This window comes from Chamaea fasciata, unplaced genomic scaffold (genome assembly GCF_029207755.1).
Source record: "Chamaea fasciata isolate MVZ Bird 193981 ecotype frontalis unplaced genomic scaffold, bChaFas1.0.hap1 SCAF_9, whole genome shotgun sequence".
Lineage (NCBI taxonomy): Eukaryota > Metazoa > Chordata > Aves > Passeriformes > Sylviidae > Chamaea > Chamaea fasciata.
This window is the reverse complement of record NW_027094094.1, coordinates 28,928,921-28,949,860: the sequence shown is the minus strand read 5'-3', so window position 1 is coordinate 28,949,860 and position 20,940 is coordinate 28,928,921. Positions and strand designations below refer to the sequence as shown.

General features: G+C 44.1%; 1 protein-coding gene across 10 annotated transcripts in view; it reads left to right on the top strand.

Moving 5' to 3' along the window:
- ANK3 (ankyrin 3) overlaps positions 1–20,940 on the top strand; it is a 291,984-nt gene that overhangs the window by 202,535 nt on the left and 68,509 nt on the right. For 9 of the 10 annotated variants that reach the window (XM_066191661.1, XM_066191669.1, XM_066191663.1 and 6 more), the window contains exons 19-24: positions 7,070–7,168; positions 7,282–7,380; positions 7,695–7,790; positions 10,847–10,919; positions 11,111–11,173; positions 18,585–18,708. In XM_066191661.1, coding sequence (XP_066047758.1) covers positions 7,070–7,168; positions 7,282–7,380; positions 7,695–7,790; positions 10,847–10,919; positions 11,111–11,173; positions 18,585–18,708 — 554 coding nt within the window. The remainder of the gene's footprint in view (positions 1–7,069; positions 7,169–7,281; positions 7,381–7,694; positions 7,791–10,846; positions 10,920–11,110; positions 11,174–18,584; positions 18,709–20,940) is intronic. The other variant, XM_066191667.1, reaches the window with a different exon arrangement.

Here is a 20,940-nt window from a genome sequence, read left to right as displayed (position 1 = left end):
TCCTCCCTGCTGTAGGGCACTGTCTGCTCCTTGGGAAAAGAGTGCCCACATGCCTTGCAGGATTCTGTTAGAGTGGAATGAGCTCGATGCTTATGCACTGGCATGAGCTTGGTGCTTTTCCACTGGCTTCTGCAGGGTCCCATCTGCTGGGTCTGTGCAGCAGTGAGCCCTCCAGGCTGCACAGAGCCAGCCACATGGAGGTTGTCTGCCAGATATCCGCTGGCTGCCGCCTGTGATGTAAGAAAAGTGCCGATGCGGTACCGGGAGTTTTAGCAGGGAGTATTTCCTGGATAAACTGATGATCACCTTGAGTTCCCTAGGAAAGAACCGAAAAACCCTGAGTTTCTACAATGAAGGGAAAATGTTACGCTATACAAACAGCCATACTTTGACCTCATGTTCTATACAGGTGAAGGTTAGATGATTGGCTTGTAAAACAGCAGCTCTGTAGTTACAGGCTCTCCCACTTAGGTGGATTAACTGTACATACTGCCTCTAAAACCAGAGGCACTGGGGGACAAGATAAGCAACAGCTGAGTTGGCTTTGGAGGCACTGTTGCTATGCTTGCATGTTTGCACAATCCTGTCCAGCATGTCCAGTTTGGATTCATTCCTTTGGACATACAGCAGCAGAGACGTGGCCATCCGTGCCTTAAAAGTCAGTGAAGCAGCACAGCTCAGAGTGACATTATATTGGGGATCTCTGCTACCAGCAGTGTCACCACTGACCTTCTGTCTTCTTCCCTCCACTTCACATCCATCTGCTTTTCTTACCTCAGTTTTTGGGGCGTGGATGACTCTTCAGTAGCGCTTCTTTTGTTGATTTTATTTATTTTCCCTCCTTAACATATTTCTCGTTTTCCTAGGATAAGCAAGCACAGGTTGTGTCCCTCCAGCACAGTACCTATCAATAGGGGGAGAACATTCCATATCATTTTACCTTAATATCACTAGGTCATTGAACTCTTGAGTAGGGACCAATGAACTATCATCTTCCTCGTCTGGTACATGTTCTTTAGTCATCATTTATATATAACTTACCCTCCCTGTGAAAACATCCAGTCTGCAGTTCTGACACATGGGAGTTCTGACCCTGCTCACACTCTGAGGGCTGCACACGCTTTGGGGAGTTTTCAGGTGGTTAAAGGAGAAGATGAGGCAGAAACACATTTTGCATCTTGAAGCTGTGGCAGGGAAGAAAAAAAATCCAGTATTGCAGAAAATCACTTGTACAGGAGATTAGTCTGGATGATTAGGATCATTTCTGGCTATATAACTTAGGAGCATTTTCAGAATTGCTCTCAAAAGTGAACAATTGCATCTGTGGGTCTCTCTTGGGGTAGTTTCCCTCCCAAGGAATTTTTTTCCTGACCTCTGTAGTAGAAAAAGGCATGAAAGGAAGAATAGCTGCTGGTTATGAACTCCATTTATTAATAGTGTTGTGGGATCCTTCTGGTTTTGCTGCATCAATTAACTAAATAGCCTCTAATCCCAGAGCTGCAGGAGTCTAAATCAATGTTGAAATGTAAACAACATCAATGTAGCAGGCCAGAACTAGTGCCTCAGAGGCCATAAGGCTGCTCCTACCACTTGAAAATGAGATTTTCTTATGTGGTTTAAACTCAGCCACATTGGAAAATACACTTCAGGTGGTAAAGTTTGAGCTGCTTCAGAACCCTTCACACTGAGAGAGCTTTAATAGTTGAATTTGGTGTTCACAGAAGGCACGTTAGTGTCCTGCAGCAAAGGCAGCAGCTCTTGTCTATTCTGACATTGTGTTTGTTTGCCTGAATCCTAGGTATGCTAAAGAGTTTTTGGTGCTGAAAATGTCTATGCAGTATCATGCTTAACACAAGGCATACTCATCCCTTCACAATAATATTGGGAGCTGAAAATCAGCCTGAAGCCATGGCTGCGAGCAGATATCCCTTCTCTGGTGGTCATGCTGAGTGTGAAAAGCTGTCCTGGTACATGTGATGTTGCTTTCGTTTCAGGGCTTTTGTGCTGGTAGTTGGCAGGAGTCAGTATTGTTTCATGGCTCAGCAGGTCTCCACATGTCATTTTTCCACTGTTTATCCCGTTGGAGAGTATAGTTATGGGATACAGCAGGACTGTGATGGACTGGCAAAGAAGACTGAGAGAAAAGTGTTGGTTCAGTCAAGGATGAAGAGCAGGGTTTGGAGCTTTTATTTCAGTGCAGGCTTTTAGTCAAGCAGTCACTACACTGCTCCCGGTGTTTGGCCTCCCCTGGGGGAATTGATGGTCTCTCAGTCCCTGGCTGATGGCTGTCTGGAAAACAAACCCAGTATGAAACTGTCTTTTGTTTCTTAAACTGTAGTTTTGGTAGGGGATAACGGTGGCTGAGAGGTCATGATGTTCCTTTGCAGGTTGAGCTGAGATTTTTATTTCAGATTTATTCAGGTCTGCCTGCTTTGTTCTGACAGGAGTCCCATGGCAGCCTGAGTTCATAAAAGCAATCCAGCTTTTCCACTGGAATATCTAATTTTCACATGCAGAAAGAGATAAGAGGGAGGCAGGGAAGTGCTATTGAGAAAAATCGTTTTCATACAGAACAAACTCTCAATCACAGGTGTCTTCAGTACATATTCATGGTGCATTATCTGTCTCTCCTTGGCTCTTTGTATGCCCACAGTTGTTATCAAGATGTTTCTGTGAAAATTTCCAGCCTGATAATGTTCAATAATGAACCGTTGCGAGGTACTGCAACGTGTTAGGTCCTGATTCAGCAAAGCAGGGAAGTGTCTGTTTGTGTGTACACGTTGGTTTGCCTGTTTCATTCAGTCAGGCCTTTGTGATCTTTGGATCTAAAGCAATTTCTAGCCCTATAAACAATAATGCTGTAGCTTCATTGTCTGACATTTACAGCAGAAAAACAAAAACTGAGCAGCTTGAGAGTCAGCATGACTAGAAAGATGCAGTGATTCAAGCTGTTAAGATTTATGGTTATTGCCAGTGGAGGATATTAAAGTAATTCACTGACATGATATACAAGGCTTGTAATAATTCCCCTCAAAAGTAAAAATTGAAGGGCAAGAGAATAAGAGAGTCTTTATGTGTTCCATTAGAAATGAAAAGTTCGCTGTTTCTGATTTTCTTTTTTGTTGGCACTTATTCTTGGAGCTTTTGATAAACCCTTCCCAGCTGCTAACTCCCCTGTTGCTGCTCATTCTTTAAAACAGCCAGAAGGTGATGTCTGTTAGAGCTGTGTTAAACAAAAGCCCTGGTTTTCTTGGAAGGAACTTTTTCAATATTAGGCTGCCTCCTAAATCCCTTAGTACTTTGCCAGTAATTGTAACTAAACCTGAACTGCTGCGCAGAAATCTATATAATTGCGAGCTGGGTTTTGTTGCTTTGTTTTGGCTTTTGGAGGGTTTTTGATTGTTTTGTTGGGTTTTTTGTTTGTTTGTCTTATTTTTTGTTTGGTTTGGGTTTTTTTGTTGTTGTTTTTTTTAATGGGGTTTTTGTTGTTTCGGGGTTTTGTTTGTGTGTGCGTGTGGTTAATCATTAGTATCTTTTGAAGCAAAATATTTTAGCCTCCTGGGCACCTTTCTATAGAGAATGAAAGCAGCAAACTCAAGTAGCCTTGAGAATGACTACTTGTATTGTTAATTTAATTGTCTGCTTGCTGAATCTGCCAGTTGGAGTGTTTCAGAGAAGTCACTAGTATACCTTGGTTTACGTGGGGATCTTTGGATACCATTGCTGTGCCTTCCTGAGCTAGAAGGAGTTGAACGCAGGAATCTGAGCTCTGGGAATTAAGGATCTCCTCCAGGTTTCAGGCACTGAAAGGGCATTTTGCTAACTAGTTTTACTTTGCTCAATGCCCTGTGCTGCTGGCTGTGACCATGAAGATGTCCCTGGTGTGTGCTGGGGGGTCAGTGTGCCCAGCCAGCCGTGCCACGCCATGTCACTTCTCTGTCCCTCTACTGCCATTGCCTCCCCTCCAAACAGGACCTGACACCAGATGACCACAGGCTACAACAGACTGAAAGGAAAGCTCCCAGCACCCTCCGAGGAGCTCAGGCAGGGGACTGGTGTTGTGCCATCAGGGTGAGCAGGTGCCCACACGGCTGCTGGGGACACGAGCGGTGCCTGTGGCAGGAGCTGCCTTTCAGTGCACACCCCTCCAGCTGCCACACACAGCCAGGCCAGCAGCACCAGAGCTTCAGAGGGAGCCTTCTTCAGGTTCAGCTGAACTGTGACCCTGGAAATGTCATGGTTTCCACCATTTATGGGAAGAGAAAGAGGAAAAGCTTTCACTTAGTCTCTGATTGAAACAGTGGACTGTTCAGGAGTGACAAAGAGCATCAATAATTGCTCCTCCAGCTGTTTTTGAAGGTACCACGTGTAAGTCTCTGTGTACACCTTCCCAAAAGGAAACTGTCATTGCATTGCAGTACTGGAGGGGTTGAGAACTCCCTTCTCAGTATTCATTGTTACCGGCTGGAGAGGAGCCTTTACAGAGCACTTCAAAGGGAAAGCTGAGATCAGCTGGTCTTGGCTCTCTGATATGCTCCAGATTTAAATGTTTTAGGGTTATTAGCAGGGGGTTCTTGGCAGGTGGTCCTTGACTTTGGATTTCATCTCTCCAGTTGGTTTTATGCTGATTTTTTTTTTTTTTGACCTAGCTGCTCATGTTAAGAGGCCTGTATTTGGAAGGGGGAGAAGGGAATTAAGATTTTGTAGGAGAAGGTCTCACTGCCTTTTTTTTTTTTTTTTTTTTTTACTTTTTTTGAACAGTTTTTTGACAGCTTGGCCATCCTTTAATCTGAGTTTATCTTTGGCCCATGTAGAGGCTGTAGAAGCTGTGTTTGAGGTACATGACTGTGAGTCATCCTTCTGCTGAATAATCAAGACTCTGGACAGCCCAGGGAGCCCTGTCAGAGTCAGACTCCAGGCACTCCTAGGAACAGGAAGTTATTTGGCCAGCCCTAAACTAACAATATCTGTAAGATGAGCTCCATGTGTTCAGTTCATGATTACATTTAAGCTACTGCTCCGGTTCTTACCACTGTGGGCTATTATTCTGTGCAGGAAAAGTTCCTTGTAGTCATTTGGCATCTGATCCAATGTTCACATAAGTCAGCAGAAAGTTTCATTCTGCTGATGCCAATGGAATTTTGATTCAGTGCTGTTTCTGGCACTGATTAACTCATCCTGGTTGTCAAAGTTAGTAATTTCTTTAGATGGCAAAGGGTATATCATTAACTGGAAACAAATGTCACACCCTAATTTAAAGTAACTGTCACAGCTACCATCTCCTAGCATGTGTTAATACAGCTGAAATTAGGTAAACTTGTGTGAAGTAGTATCAGAGGCAAAGTGACATTAAAAAAACGGTGTGTCTAAACCAATGGACCCTTGAGACTTCCTTCTAGTGGAAATAGCTCACATCAGAGGTTTTCTCTTTCTTCCTCCTGAGCAGCCTTGACTTGATGGTTTGAACATGTGTAGTGCCGGCCCCTGAACTCCAGGCTGACTTTGGACTTGTCTCCTTGGTGCTTTTGACCAAGCTGTCTGACCTGAGCACACCTCACTGACATGGATGTTAAAATGCAGGATGACGGGCTGCAGATTTGAACTGTGTGCCTCTGCCTTTCGGACACCTGCTTTTTATTTTCAGAGCAGGAAAGCAAAGGCGTTGTTTTTCACCTTTAAACACTGACAGGGCAGCAGGTGCCTGGTCAATACAAGACCATCATCTTTCAGTCTTTCTACCCACAAGGTTGGCTTTTGGATCTAGCTCCAGATCATTTATGGTTAAGAACTGGGGAAGGCCAACAAGGCAGATATCATGGTGTGAGTCTGTTACAGACCACCCAACCAGGATGAAGATCCAGATGAAACACTCTCTGAGCAGCTGGGAGAAATCTCACAACCCATGGCCCTTGTTCTCCTGGAGGGCTTCCACTTACCAGGTGTCTGCTGGAAGTACAGCACAGCAGAGAGGGAACAGTTTGGGAGGTTCCTGGAGTTCCTGAAGAGAACTTCCCAACACAGCTGGTGAGGCAGTCAGCTGGGGAAGGCTCCTGCCGGGCCTGTGTTTGTAACAAAGTGGGACTGGCGGGTGAGCTGATGATCAGACGCTGTCCTGGGCACAGTGATCCCAAAATGATTGTTCTTGTTTCTTGGAGAAGTAAGAAGGGGAGTCAGCAGAACTGCCACCTTCCAAAGGGAGATTTTGACCAGTTTAGGAGACTGGTTGAGAGAATCCCTTGGGAGCCAGTCCTGAGGAGGCAAGGAATCCAGGAAGGCTGGATGTGCTTCAAGAAGGAAATCTCTAAGGTGTGGAAGCAGGCCATTCCTGTGTGCCAAAAGATGAGCCAGCAGGGAACAAGACCAGCCCGGCTGAACAGAGATTTTGGCTGGAACTCAGGGAAAAAAGGAGAGTTTATGACCTTTGGAAGAAGGGGAGGGCCACTCAGGAGGACTGCAAGGGTGTTGTGAGGTTGCAGGATGAAAATTAGAAGGATGTAGTCCAGCTACAATTTAATCTGACTACTGCTGTAAAAGACAACAAAAAACATTTCTATGAACAGAGTAGCAAAAAATAGAGGGCTGAGAATCTCCCTCCCTTATTGGATGTGGGGGGAAACATTGGCAAAGGATGAGGAAAAGGCTGATGTACTCAATGACCTCCTTTGCCTCAGTCCGTAATAGTCAGACCAGTTGTTCTCCCGGTACCCAGCCTCTTGAGCTGGATGAGAGGGATGGGGAGCAGAAAGAAGCCTCCATAATCCCAGGGGAAATGATCAGCAACCTGCTACACCACCTAGAGACGCACAGACGTCTGTGGGTTCGGATGGCATCCACCTGAAGGCACTGAGGGAGCTGGTGGAAGTACTCACTGAGCACTTTAATTGACTTTCATGAGACATGTGGTTTTTTTCCAAGGCTGGAGGATTTTTCACATTGTCCAAGGAAATAAAACTTAATGGGATTTTTCCAGTTCTATGCCTATTTGCTTTTTTTGACTTTTTTTTTTTTTTTTTTAAATCAGGGCACGTGTGGGATATTCACATTTACTAACTGCTGGTGTTCATTCTAGATGGGATACACTCCTTTGCATGTTGGCTGCCACTACGGAAACATAAAAATCGTGAACTTCCTTCTGCAGCACGCTGCAAAAGTTAACGCCAAAACGAAAGTGAGTGTCCCACTTTTCCCTGCCCTCCCTGGGGGGGCTGCAGCTGCTGTGTGAGCTGTGCCCACCACAGCCTGTCCTTTGCTCTTCCCTCTGCTCTCTCCTTGTGCCTGCAGAACGGGTACACGCCGCTGCACCAGGCGGCGCAGCAGGGGCACACGCACATCATCAACGTCCTGCTCCAGCACGGCGCCGCGCCCAACGAGCTCACTGTGGTAAGTGCTGGGCTGGAAAACCTCTCTGCTGGGGCAGGAAAATGTTCCTGGGACGGGAACAGAGCAGAGGAAGCCCGTTTCCATCCCCCCCACATCCTGTGTACCATCGTCTCTCCCAGAACGAGAGCAACAAACATCTCTTCATTTTCATCCCATTTCATCGCACTCGTGTATCCTACTACCCAAATATTTATTTCCATCAGACAATGTAAACGGGTTTTTCTTTTATTTTACATTCTTCTGTAATTAACCAGCAGTTCCTACGCTTCTCCTTGCTAACGTTCAACTTCTGTTGCAAATGTTTCGATTGCTAGAATGGAAACACTGCCCTGGCCATTGCTAAGCGACTTGGCTACATTTCAGTTGTTGACACGCTGAAGGTGGTGACAGAGGAGACCATGACTACAATTGTAAGTACAGTTCAGCTTTGTAGGGAATGCAAGAGTTTTTCCAAAGCCAGAGTATGACTATAACTAAACTTTGTTTAGTTACATGACTACTGAGCTTCCAGTCACCCATTTCCTTTTAGCAGTATAAAGTCGATGTTAAGTGAAACATGAGCTATCTGTTTTTAGGGTAGTAGGCACTATGAGGATGGACAGAGAAAGAGCACCAACTGAGCAGAAAATGCCACTGTAAAGGACTGGTCAAAACTGCAGTGTTTCTCCACACATCTTGTTTAGGGAACAATTTTGCAGCTGAAAAGATGTTCCTACAGGCTTGTGTCAACAGAAGCTGCCGCCCTCCTTTGAGAGCATTTCCCTCCTTTGAGAGTCTGATGTTTAATGGCTTGAATTTGACCTAAGAGAATCCATTCCAATTAAAAAAAAATGGCTGGAATTTACTTAAAAGCACCTCAGTGTGTGGTTTCTGGCCCCTACCATAGGATGGTGAAAGGCTGTATTCTGCAAGCAGCCACAGCCAGCCCCTGCAACCCCAAATATCCATTCCCTGATGTGGATGTGAACTCCAGCTTGTCTGTCATGCCTCTCAGGAAGCATTAGCCAGGAGACACTGAAGGGACTAGCAGTGGTCAAATATTACCTGCTGTCAGAAAAATTCACAGAATCCAAAATATTTTTCAGAGGGATCTTCTGTTCACTAATGTTTTGCCAAATTGCTCTCTGAAGAAAACAGTTTTCCGAGGCGAGGTGCCTCCATGCATTACCACAGTAATAAAGCTGAAATTGGGTCTGGAGAATATAAATTCAGAATCTTGGCTCCAAATCTACTTTTTTCTTTCAGCAACAGTTTTTCTTTTTCTGATTAAAACGATAAAATGCACATGTATGTGTTTTTAGACATGTGGAAAACAGTTAGTGTGTGTGTTCCATGTTTTGTCGTCATCCCTTTGTGTGATCTATCTGTGCAAGCAGGTGGTTGCAATATGATGAGCTTTGGGGATGACAGGCTGATTTTAGTTCTGCTACTGCATCCACCTTTTCTTCCTGTGACTTTCCTGGGTGTGGTTTCAGTAGTTTACAGAAAATCCACCACACGAAAGATATATTTCAGAAACACAAGATATAAGGGAATATGCTAGAAAGTAATATTGATTTATTTTTTTCTTGCACAGTTTTCTCTGTGTTTTATAAGGAACAAATTTCTCTTTAGAAAAATGGCAAAACATTTTTTCCACACAGAAAAAATTGATGGAGAATATTATCCAGGATAGCAGAACTTGAATGACTACCTACTATTCAATTAGGCAGCTGCAGGAAAACCACACATTTGTGCTAAAAGCTCTCAATTTCACAAGGTTGTTCTTGGCTTTTAGAACCAAGAAGCTGGGGGTGGTTTTGCCTCATAAAGTGATTGACCATTTATCTTCTGTAGATGAAGAGTAGAGAGATGGTGGGTCAGGCTCTGAATTGTCCTGGAGGAAATGTTAGGTGCTGAAAGACCTACACAACTTCAAATACCTGCTCCCAAGAGAAGCCTAGGAATAATTTCCATTTAAATCAGAATATGCTACTTTTCAGTGTGTAATTTTGAGACCTTGGAAGTCTAGACATGAAGTCTCATTTACAGTTGACAGCCTTACAAATTCAGTTTGGCTGCTGAGACTTATTTATTGAAGCTTGTGCCTAAACAACTCCCAAAGCTACATTTGAAGGCATCAGGGATGAGCATAGCTACTTTTTCTATAATTTATACTCAAACAGCAATTAAAAAAAATTCCAGTAGTACCTGGAAAAAAGTCCAGTGATTTTGCTGATTTAAAAAGGTGGTAAAAAGCTTAGCAAGTAATTCCCACAAAAGGAATTGCATGAGGCTTTTTGTAGGTTTTGTAATGTTTGAGCATGGAGGAGCTCTTCCGCCTACATCGAGTGATGGCAGTAGCCTAAGAAACATGAAATGCCAATGAGCATTCATAAGGCCAGAGAAAAACTGAAATCTTTTAAAATAAGTGAAAGTGGAGAGGCTCTTTTGCCCTCCTGAACTTTTTAATGATTTCCTATTTGCATATGAAGCATGAGAAGTAATGGTGGTTAAAAAAAATATAATCTAAAACCCCCATAAAGATTGGAGTGGGGTTTTGTGGGGTTTTTTGTTTGTTTGTTTGTTTTGGGTTTTTGGTTTGTTTTGTGGTTGTTTGGTTGTTTGTTTTGTGGGGTTTTTTTGGTTGGTTTTGTTTTTAATTCCACTGCACTCCTTGAATGGTATCTCTGCAGAAGCTCTTGTCTGCCCCAAACCTCTACCAGTGGTGGTTGTGCTGTACCCCAGCTGGAAAGCAAAAAGTGCATGTGCATGTCATTCATAGGGTGCAGGTATTCTAGGAACAGATTTCAGGTCCATTCAGAACTTGGTGGTTTTTTCTGCTTTTATTTTTCTTTTTGTTGGTCTTTGGGTCTGAACCAATACAAACATTGGGATGAAAATCATGCGACCACTTCTGAGTGTCTTACATGCACAAAGCCCTCCAGGGCTATCATTTAGCCTGCATGGGGTTACAATTGTTCTCATTTGTGGGAAAAACACACAATTCATGCTGAGGCACCCCTGAAAAAATTTCACATAGGTTCAGCCACTCCCAAATGGCAGAATTCTTCTGATGTCAAAGGAGAAATACTTCCCTCAGAAAGTCTGGTTTTATTAGAGATGGCATACTCCTTGCTCAAAATTTAGAGGACTACCTAGAGTTCTTACAAAACTCCCTAAAATGAAGTTCATTTCAGTATATGTGATTCTTCCTTTGATATCATCATCTAAGCTTTCCGCTCATGCTTTTTCTGCTATGACAATATGGACATAATTTAAAAAACAAATACAATATTGCCTGTTTCTGTAGTCTTTTTAATGTTTGTTCAGTTTGTCTTTAAAATAGAAAGTGAATAAGAAGCTAAAAAAATTAAGTCTAGTTTTTCTAACTGCAGATAAAAATCTTACCTTGCATTTAATTTTAAGAATAATTAGAATTTTAAGAAAAATTCTGCACTCTCAAATTACGTTTTTTCTATTACAGACTGTTACAGAAAAGCACAAAATGAATGTACCCGAAACCATGAATGAAGTTCTTGATATGTCTGATGATGAAGGTATTAAAAACTTAATTTTTTTTTCACTCTTTGTGGTTGTAAGAAATGTCCGTTTACAAAACCCAAGACTAACACACATTATTACTTGGATATGGTCATTGCACATTTGTTATTGTTGTACATTGATTTTGCTGACACATCAATAGTATGTGCCTTTTTTTTTAATCATTTTGTTTATTTAAATCATGCAGTGCGTAAAGCCAATGCCCCCGAAATACTCAGTGATGCTGAATATTTGTCAGATGTTGAAGAAGGTATTTGTGCATTTTTGTATTGCACTGGCATTTAACTTGAGCCTCCTCCTTTTATTTCATCTGTCTGAAAACTAATCCTTTCAGATAATTTTCTAATTATCCCACTAACAATAATTTCTGCTTTACAATTAAGAGAGCTTTCAAAAATTCTTTGAGCTATTGCTGACAATCCTCTAACTTTTCTTCTGAATTTCTTACGATCTTTTAATCAAATTACCTTCACTTTCCTGGAATAAGAATTTTGCTGCTGCTTCTATAAAGTGAATGACTGTTTTATTGTTTAAACTGAGAAATGGAATACAGGACAAGAGGGTAAAATATCAAAACACTTTGGAAGAAATGGCTGATAGTGGAAGTCAATGGCAGAAAGAACAAAGTTCTTGGGTTTTTTTAGAACAGGTGACTGTGTTCAATTTTCTTGTTTTTCTTTAGTCAGTCTCTCTTTCTTCATCCCTATTGATGTATTTACTTCTAATTTTCATAGCATTCAAGCAGCAAGGTGTAAAAGATATTTCATTTCTTTGTGTGCAGCTCTTGTTTAATTCATGCATTGAGGCTTTTGGTTTGTTTCCCATCTGTCATTGTGTTCCCAGCGCTGCAGTTCCAAATGGATCATGTTCTTACCATACATACATGTTCTCCAAATAGCTCTCCTAGGCCATTGTCCTGCTCAAAATGCTGCATTGTTTCAGCTGACAGGAACACTGATGCATAATAGTGTGAGTTAACAGGGCAGGAACTTGCTGTGTCCCACTGCACGGCGAGGTACAGACGAGAAACACCCTGTGGGGAGCCTGGGTGCTGGAACTAAAGATGTAAATTGTAATGTATGGGGTCATTTTTAAAGCCAAATCTGTGCAGGGTTTTTCCAGTCACTAACTCTCAGTAAAACAAAGACCAAACCAAAAATCAGGAATGTAGGTAATGCAGTTGATTCCTTGCACGTTGCAGACTGTATTCTGCACCTGTGTTGTTGCCGGGGAGCTGAGAGACTAATTTATACATAAACAGTCCTGCTCTGCATCCTTGTGTCTAAACTGGAGAGAGAGTTCTGATGGATGGACAACTCTGTGGCTAAGGAGTTGGCTGGATAGGGCACTCAGAGTTGTGTTCAAAGACTCAATGTCCAAGTGGAGACCAGTGATTTGTGCCATTCCTCAGGGACTGGTATTGGAACTGGTGCCATTTCACACCCTTGTTGGCAACGTGGACAGTGGTATCAGTGCATCCTCGGCCGGTTTGCTGGTGACACCCAGCTGTGTGGTGTGGTTGACATGTTGGAAGGGAAGGGATGTCACCCAGAGGGACCTGGACAGGGTGGAGAGGTGGGACAGTGCGAAACTCACAATGCTCAGCAAGGCCAAGTGCAAGGTCCTGCATCAAGATCGGGGCAATCCCAAGCATAAATACAGGCTGAGTGGAGACTGGATTGGGAACAGCCCTGAGGAGAAGGACTTGAGGCTGTGGGTGAAAGAGAAGCTCAACATGACCTGGCAATGTGCACTTGCAGCCCAGAAATATCCAAAAGTCCCCTGGGCTGCATCCAAGGCACCATGGGCAGTTCTCACAAGACCCCACCTGGAGTGCTGCATCCAGCTCTGGGTTCCCAATATGAGAAGCTGTTGGAGCAAGTCCAGAAGAGGCCACAAAGATGATCAGAAGGCTGGAGCACCTCTCCTGTGAAGCCAGGCTGAGGGTGTTGCGGTTGTTCCTTCCACTGCCTAAATGGGACCTGTAGGAAAGTTTGAGAGAGACTTTTTACAGGGGCATGTGGTAACAGGACAAGGGGGATGGATTTAAGCTGAAAGAGGGTAGGTTTAGATTCTATATTAGGAAGAAATTCTTCACTGGTCGTGAGGAAACAGCACAGGTTTCCCAGCAAAGATGTGGATGCTCCATCCCTGAAAATGTTCAAGGCCAGGCTGGATGTGGCTTTGAGCAATATGGTATAGGGGGAGGTGTCCCTGCCCTTGGCAGCAGAGGGGGAACAAGATGATCTTTAAGGTCCCATTCTGTGATACTGTGATGACAGGGTCTTTTTCAAACCCAGCACAGAAAGGGAGCTCACAAATCACGTAACAGGTGTTTTGCAAGGCTTGTGATGAGTTACAGGCTTTGAGGCGGTAACCACTGGCCTGGGTCTCTTCCCTGACTTGCATATCTGTAAAGACAGCTCAGTGACGCCCATCCCCACAACTCCTCAGTGTCAGTGGGGTATTTATATGCAATGCATCCACTTACACCAGTCCAAACAAATCTGTTCAAGATGGTAAGGCACTCTGACAAGTCTCAGAGCCAGGGAGCTGATTTCCAAGTGGGAGAAAGGCACAAATTTAGCAAACAAATCCAAGCTCTCCCTCACTTGGCTGGTGTTCCTGTCATCAGCCGAAACTCTGCAGTGAGACAGACTTGTTGAATGGCTTCTCAATGAGCCACAACCCTCAAGGTTTCTCTCACAAGAGAAACTGAAGACTTGGAAAGCAGAGACTCAGAGCTCGGGGACAAATGTCAGGAAACCATTTCCTCGTGTTTTATGTCTTGCTGTGCCCACTAAATAAGTATTTACATGGGAATTGTGTAATTTCTCTTCCCTGCTGAGGACAGTTTGGTTTGGAGTCAAAATGGTTGAGAAGAGAGATTTTTCATTCTTTTTCTTAGACTACTCTGGCAAACCTGCCCAAATGAGGTTAAGTGTTGGGGGAATTGCTTCACCGCAAAAAAGAAATGTTTTTTTTTTTAAAGATGTGAACATGATTTTGTGGGGAAAAGGAATGAGGGCTCACCTTCATACTCAGCAGAGAGTTTGTAGAAGAGCAGTTCTAACGCACACTGAGCGTGTGCTGTCCTTTTATTTTTAAAGAGATTGCAAATCTTAGTTACATGAAATCTGAGACTGGGAGAACTGGGTCTTTGCTCTCACCATGTCCAGCTGTGAGCTGGCTCCCCGTGCAGCTGGGAGTCCCTGTGCCCGTGGCCATGGGGCTGGTGGGGAGCAGGTAGCTGTGGTAAAGCTCAACTCCAGTTGTCTGCAGGAGGCCTGGAAGGAATCCCCTCCTCTGCAGCGCATGCTCGTCCTCTCAGCATCCCTCTGGGCAGCTGCAGGAGCTTTAATCTGGTGCAGGGAGCTGGAGCCCTGCTGTGCCTGCCACAACCCTGCCATGAGCCTCCCTGTCACTGCAGCCCTCCCTAAAGCTCCTGCTGCTGTGCCAGAGGGGAAGGGACAGCAAGCCTTGGAAGCGGATTCAAAGAGGAGAGAGACTGTGAGCAGTGAAGGGCAAAAAGAATGCAATCCATAAACCCAGTCAGGTGTGGAGAGTTTAGACATAATCAAAAAACAGTTGTTCTTGAGCTTTTAATTTTTTTTTTTTTTTTTTTTTTTAATTTGGCCTTCAGTAGATAGCAAACTTTTGGGTGTAAACCAGGACACTGTTTTAAACCCATTTAATGGAGATGCCTGCCTCAATAAGAATAAGTATCATGCTAATCAATCCCCGGAAGATTAGACAGATGTCCTAACAGAACATAAATGCACACTGCCTGATCCCTGAGTAGCTGCTAAGATACAACAGTTTAAGTGTGTTTAAGACAGGTCAGAACATCACCATGCATGAAAATCTGTTATTGGTCATTTTGGGCAGGGTCGATTTATTATATTTTTAAGCTCAGTTTTCAGAGTTTCTTTGGCTCCATAAAATTTCACAGGTTCATAAAAGTTTCAGTGGTTTGGTATTGGCTTTTCTCCACACTTTGTGAAACCAAAACCTTGGCTACAACTTGAAACATCCACCTTTTCTCTGTGGCTCTCTACCTCTTCTGCCATCAAGACAGCTCTGGACAGGCTGTGATGAAGGAGTGGCAAAATCCTCAGGTATCTTTGGCAAAGCCAAATGACAAATGCTCATCTGGATCCCAGCCTATGATTAAATTTTGTCTGGGACTTTTCCCAAGCCACATGATGCCTTCTCTCCTGCTGCCAGAGAGCCTGGATTTCTCACTGGCCTCTAAAAAGAACCCTGTGCTCCTGCAGTTCTCAGCTGTAGGAGACATGCTGGGGGACCAGAAAAACAGGGAAAACTTGGGATGAGGAAAGTGATGAGAGGTAAGAAAAAAATTCCTGGGGAGAAAAGAGTGAAAACGGTACAACCTTCTATCCCAGAAAATAAAACCAAATAAACTGCGTGAGGGATAGGCTGGAACATATAATGGGTGGCAAAGTGAGCAGCAGTGCTTGCTGCTCTCCAGAAATCTAAAAATAGGGGGCAATCAGTGAAACCAGCAAGAGGCAGATCCAGCTTGAAAGGGCTGCTCCTCCTGCAGGAGGCAGTTGACTTTTATGACTCCTCGCACAGGTCCTTGGTGTAGGGAGCTTAAAAAATTTACACGAGTTCGAAGTGTAACTGGAAGAATTTAAAAAGGAAAAAACCCCACCCTGTTCGTAACTATGCAAACCTCTGACAGGTTTAGAAAATACGTGCTCAAGTCAGTGCCAGCTAGAAAAATGTCCTTTAGTACCTCTGCTGGTCCCTGTTCCCATACTCTGCTGTGAAATGTGACTGCTGTTGGAGACAGGGTGCAGCAGAACTGATGGGCCCTTGCTTTGACCTACTGCCGCTGTTTTTCCCTGGACTTTGAGCTGTTTCCTCTACTTGTGATACCTGTGTTTACCCACTGTGAGCGGGGACATCATCTTTCTTCAGCATGTAACCTACTAGGAAGGAGAGGATGGCAAAGGCAGCAAAGCAGTGCAGTATCTTTTGGTATTTTTTTCATCGGTGCCTGACTGTTGGGCATTTCTCTGTTGTTTGTGTTCAGAGATGAGTTTTGTCTTCACTCTTCCGCGGGACCCTGTCCGCAGGAATTCCGTGTGCTGCGAGCAAACACTGTGCTCGCTGTTACCTGAAGCGCAGAGGATTAGGCTGCAGCACCTAATTAAACAGAGTGGGATTGCTGAAACGTGCGCCACCCATTTAGCTCCAGCCTCCCACGATCACAAAACAATGTCTGGAATTCTTTGAAATTACCACTCCTAGATGCAGTTTTTCCTTTGATGAGAGCATTTCATCAGAGTAATCCTGCCCCGGCTGGATTAGCTGCAGAGCAGGATAACATCTAATGTATTTTACAGCTCCACGGAATGGGGGGTTTTTATCATTCTCCTCGCCTTTGACAAACGATGCTCTCAAAGAAAATGCCTCCTCTGCTCTTTACGCTGGCGTAGCGCTTGTCTTCAGGTATTGTAAGGGCAGAAGTTTCCAAATTTAGCGGCCCAGCTGGTAGCTGCTCAAAGTTGCCGGATCTCTCGCCCTCCCCGGGCCGCTTCCTCGCCTGCCAGGCTTCGGTCCGGTTTTCCCCCCGGCCACAGCCCCCCACAGCCCCCCGAGGGCAGGGGATGTGCTGAGGGTGGGCTCCCCCGGGGCAGCGGGGGAGGCCCGGGCCGGGGGGCGGGCGGAGGCAGCGCCTTCCCCACAGCCCCGCGCTCCCTGCTCAGCCCCGGCATCAAGTTACAGAAAAACTACACCCTCGCTGCACCCCTATTTACATACAAATAACTGGAGTGCCTGCGTTTATGTCACCATTCAAGAGGCTTGCCAAGGGAGGCTGTAATCCAATCAGCAGAAGCTTTAAAGGGATGTCTGCAGAGTGATTAAAAAGGGATTTTTAATTTTTTTTTTAACTTATTATTTTTTGGCTTTGTTTCATATTTGCAAAGAACTTTAATCTGAGTTGAGAGGACAAAGATGCACATGTCCTAAAATACATACGAAGAGATCAAGATGTTAAGAAGATCTCAGTTGTTGTGTGGAAAGCGAATATGACCCACAGGGATTAGTTTGCTTGTGCTGGTTTGGAGATTAAGTCTAAATCACTGCTTAAGGACTAATAGGACTAATAGGAATTCTTGGAAACACCAGGGGAAAAAAAAATCTTATAGACCAGGCTGGTGAAAATGGCTTTCCAAAACAGTAAGACTTTTTTAAAGTTTCACTTGATGTATGATGTTTCTGTTTCGGGTTTTTGAATGCTTTCTGGTGTATTGTGAACATTTAAGCTTTTTAACTGCTGCTTAAAATACTGGTTGTTGCTGGGCTGGAGGAGAAAGTTGGTCTGTTTGTTTGCCGTCTGCAAAGCAGTAGCTGAAGGGGTATTTTTAGACTTGATTGTTAGTTTAAAACCAGAGCTCGCCTGTGGTTTCCTGAGTTTAGTGAATGGAAACTAGTCTTAACTCCTTTAATGAAAGCGGGAAAACGTGAGTCTGGGCTTGGGAGTCACTTACCTCGGGGGCCGCGCTGTTGTTAAACTTCTCGATGTTGTGCACTTTCAACTGCACGCACCTAAAACGCGTTCACAACAAAGGAGGAGAGCGAACATCGGCAAGCCATGAGTTTACGGGGAGCGCTCTCTGCTCTGCGCCGCCGAGGGAACGGGGCGGGGTGGGGGGCGAAATCCAACAACCGCAAAAGGCACATTTTGGACTTGCTCTGTCAATGCAGGAATGTAGGTTTGCATGATGTAATGGCATGCAAATGCTCCCCGCCGGGCAGCTGCTCCGTTAACCCTTTGCGGCGCCTGCCCGCCTCTCCCAACATCTAACTTTCCTTCCTCTTGGGTTGTTGTTTTTGGGTTTTTTTGATAAAACAGCGATGGGTCTCTTTCTGTGGGGGTGGCCGCGTCCCACGTGTCCCGGCGGTGCCCGTGGTCCCGGCTTTGTTCCGCGGGGATGGGGCTGCACGGCCCCGGCTGCTGCGGGCAGGACAGGCTTCGGGAAGCGCTCACCTTCGGGAATCAACCGGGGAGTGGGGAGCGGTTCATTAAAAATTAAAAATGAAAAAAAAAATTAAATCTCCTCTTATATTTAAGCTTGCAAAAGGTATTGAGAAATACCCAAGGTGGAAGGCGGGCCTCTTCCGTCCCTCAGCCTCCGTTCAAGCTTGCTGCACTTCTCAGGACTGGTGGGCAAACAGGCTGTCTCTCACAGACAGGGGCTGGGTTGGTTTTGTTGATTGGTTTGTTGTTTTTGTTGGGGTTTTTTTCCCCTCGCACAGAATGATCCAACTTTGTCAGCTCGGGCTCTTTTTTTCTGTAAGGAAAGCAAAAGCGAGTGCGATGATGCAAAGTACAGAAGAACTCTTTAGCTGGCTGAAACGCTTGGGCAAAAGTCATCCCTCGTATAACTTTATTGGCTTTACGTCAAGGTGGAATTTTGCTTCTTTCGTTCGTCCCCCAATAAAATTATTTTCTCAGGCACATTCATAGGGTGGATAATTAACATACAACGTGGAAAGAGCCTTAGGGAAAGTGGGGGTGACTGGATTGATTCCTTATTGGTGAGCAGAGAAGGGCGTTATGACTTACTAAGCACACAAACATCTGGTGTGTAGCTCTGATCCCAGCCTGGCTTTTGTACTGACAGGTGAGGATGCAATGACAGGCGACACAGACAAATACCTCGGACCCCAGGATCTGAAGGAGCTGGGAGATGACTCTCTGCCTGCTGAAGGATACATGGGCTTCAGCCTGGGAGCCCGCTCCGCCAGGTACTGTGTTTGCTGTTTCTCGTGCTCGTGTGTCACCACAGGTACAGGTCTTTACAAACCAATCGTGCCTCCTCCACACAGCACTGGAGTCCGTTGTGAAGGGAAGTAGAGGGGGTGTACTTCCTTTGAAGCATATGTTCATTTGCAGTTTTATTTCATATTCTTTGTTCATGTCGGCTTCTTATGGCAGTGATACAGAAAACTTAACAATTCACTTTTTCTGGCCTCCGTTCATGCTCTGAACATCTCCAAGGCACCTCTTTGCTGGCGGTCTGCAGCTGGTCTAGAAACTGATCCAGAGCAGCCAGCTAAGCCAGGTTTCTTTTGACTACTACTGGTCAGACTGATACTCACAGTAGAGGGCTCCTTCATTGGTGTGTTTTGCTGAAGAGTGTAAATGCCAGAAAAACTGAATGACAAATCATCTTGCTATTTGGTGCTTTTATTTCTTTAAAGGTGCTAGTGGGTAACCCAACTGAGAAAGACAACATTAAAAAAAAAAAAGCTCCTCTCCCCCTAAAAGAAAAAACAAAAAGGCAAATTTCCTCTAAATTTGTCACAGGATTTATTTTGACAGGGAATGGATTACGTGTTATGAAAAGCAGGCCAAAGTTTCTGTGAACCTGATAAAGCGTTGTAAAATTAGTATGTTGTCTGACTAACGTTAATTTCAACGCAGGTATTTGCAGCTCAACGTTTTAGATTTTATTTTTGAATGTTGCTGAAGCCTTCAGTGTGTGTTGCTCAAAACAGTTAAAGCTGTGTGAGCAGAGATTACTTCCATAGTTGTGGATTTGCAGTGTAGTTACTGACAGTTGAATTGTACTGAGGCTAATAATTAAACCTCATAAGCTGGTACCCTGAGGGCTTTTTCCTATGCTGTAGTTTAAAGATCTGTTTTAAAAAGTGAGTTCATTGTCTAACAGCAAATGGCAACTCCCATAAGGTAAAGCTTAGATGTCTACCCTTCAGTCTTGTTTGTTATGGCTGCATTAGAAATGCAAGCATGCGGTGGAAATTTGCTCTTTAGTAGTCCCCAGCCATGTTGTGCTTGATTTACAATTTTTAGGGAAATAATAAGTATTTATGAGATCATACATTTATGAGAAATGCCAAGATGCTTTAAATAGTCCATTAGCCAGAAAATCAGCAAATTAGATCTGAAGGAGGACTCTCGTGTCATAGTAAACTGAATTAACAAAGTTGACATGCTGCTTTCAAATCTGGTGTGAGCAGGGTGATCACACAGCCCTGTCACTGTGGTCAGGACTGGAGCAGGGCAGTGGTGATGCAGCGGGGACGCGCTCTGTGTGCAGAGCCCAGCCCTGATTTACGTGACACCTTTCACTCCTTACAGCTCTCTTCTTGCACAGAGTGCTCCCTGTGCAGGTGGGAGAGCAGCTTCCACAGTCACCATCTGTTAGGGAGATCTGAGGGTCAGCCCGCGTTATCTTTTCTTTGAGAGAAATCCAATATTCCCCTGCTTCTGGTTTTAGCAGTGCCATTACTATTTGTTGCTGCGTAGCTCATTTTTTGTGTTGCCCATGTTATGCTCAGAGGAGACAAATACAGTGTTTTTTTTCTGTGAAGTATTTCATTTAGCAAAAAAAAAAAAAAAATTATTCTGTGGATGTATCTTACTGCTGATTCTGAGTGTAACATTAAGAAATGAACACATTAAAGATATAAGCCATCCAGCCATAACATCTTGCTTTTCCTGTCTGATTCTTTGCTTTCTATTTCTCCTGTTTCTTTTCCAATGTAAATTGCTTTAGTCCAAAAGTCAGGTAAGAAGGCATGGCATCGTGTTACATACGTCTCTCTCATCTCTCTGCTGCTGCCATTGCTTATCTTCATTTTATTTAGCATTGTAAAGTGACATGCTTTTATTTTGGGGAGCAAGGGGTGGGTTCAGCCCTAGAGACTATCCCTCTGTTAAAACAAATGTAACTTAAATTCTTTATGCCCTTTATCATGTAGAAGTCTGCTTAACATATGCCTACAGTGTGTAATTAAGATCCCAGTTCTGCTTCCAGCACAAGAAGGAACGTGTGCTAAGGGATTAGAGAAATTCAATTAGCGACTACTAAATGCATGAAACACGTTGTAGAGTTTTGAGTGTGAAAAGTGGTGCTAGTTCGAAAGTGTAATATGTTGGTGGATGTTGCTTTGTATTAATTCACTTTTTTTACTACTTTATTTTTTGTCACGTAGCAAGCATGTCTAGGCCTG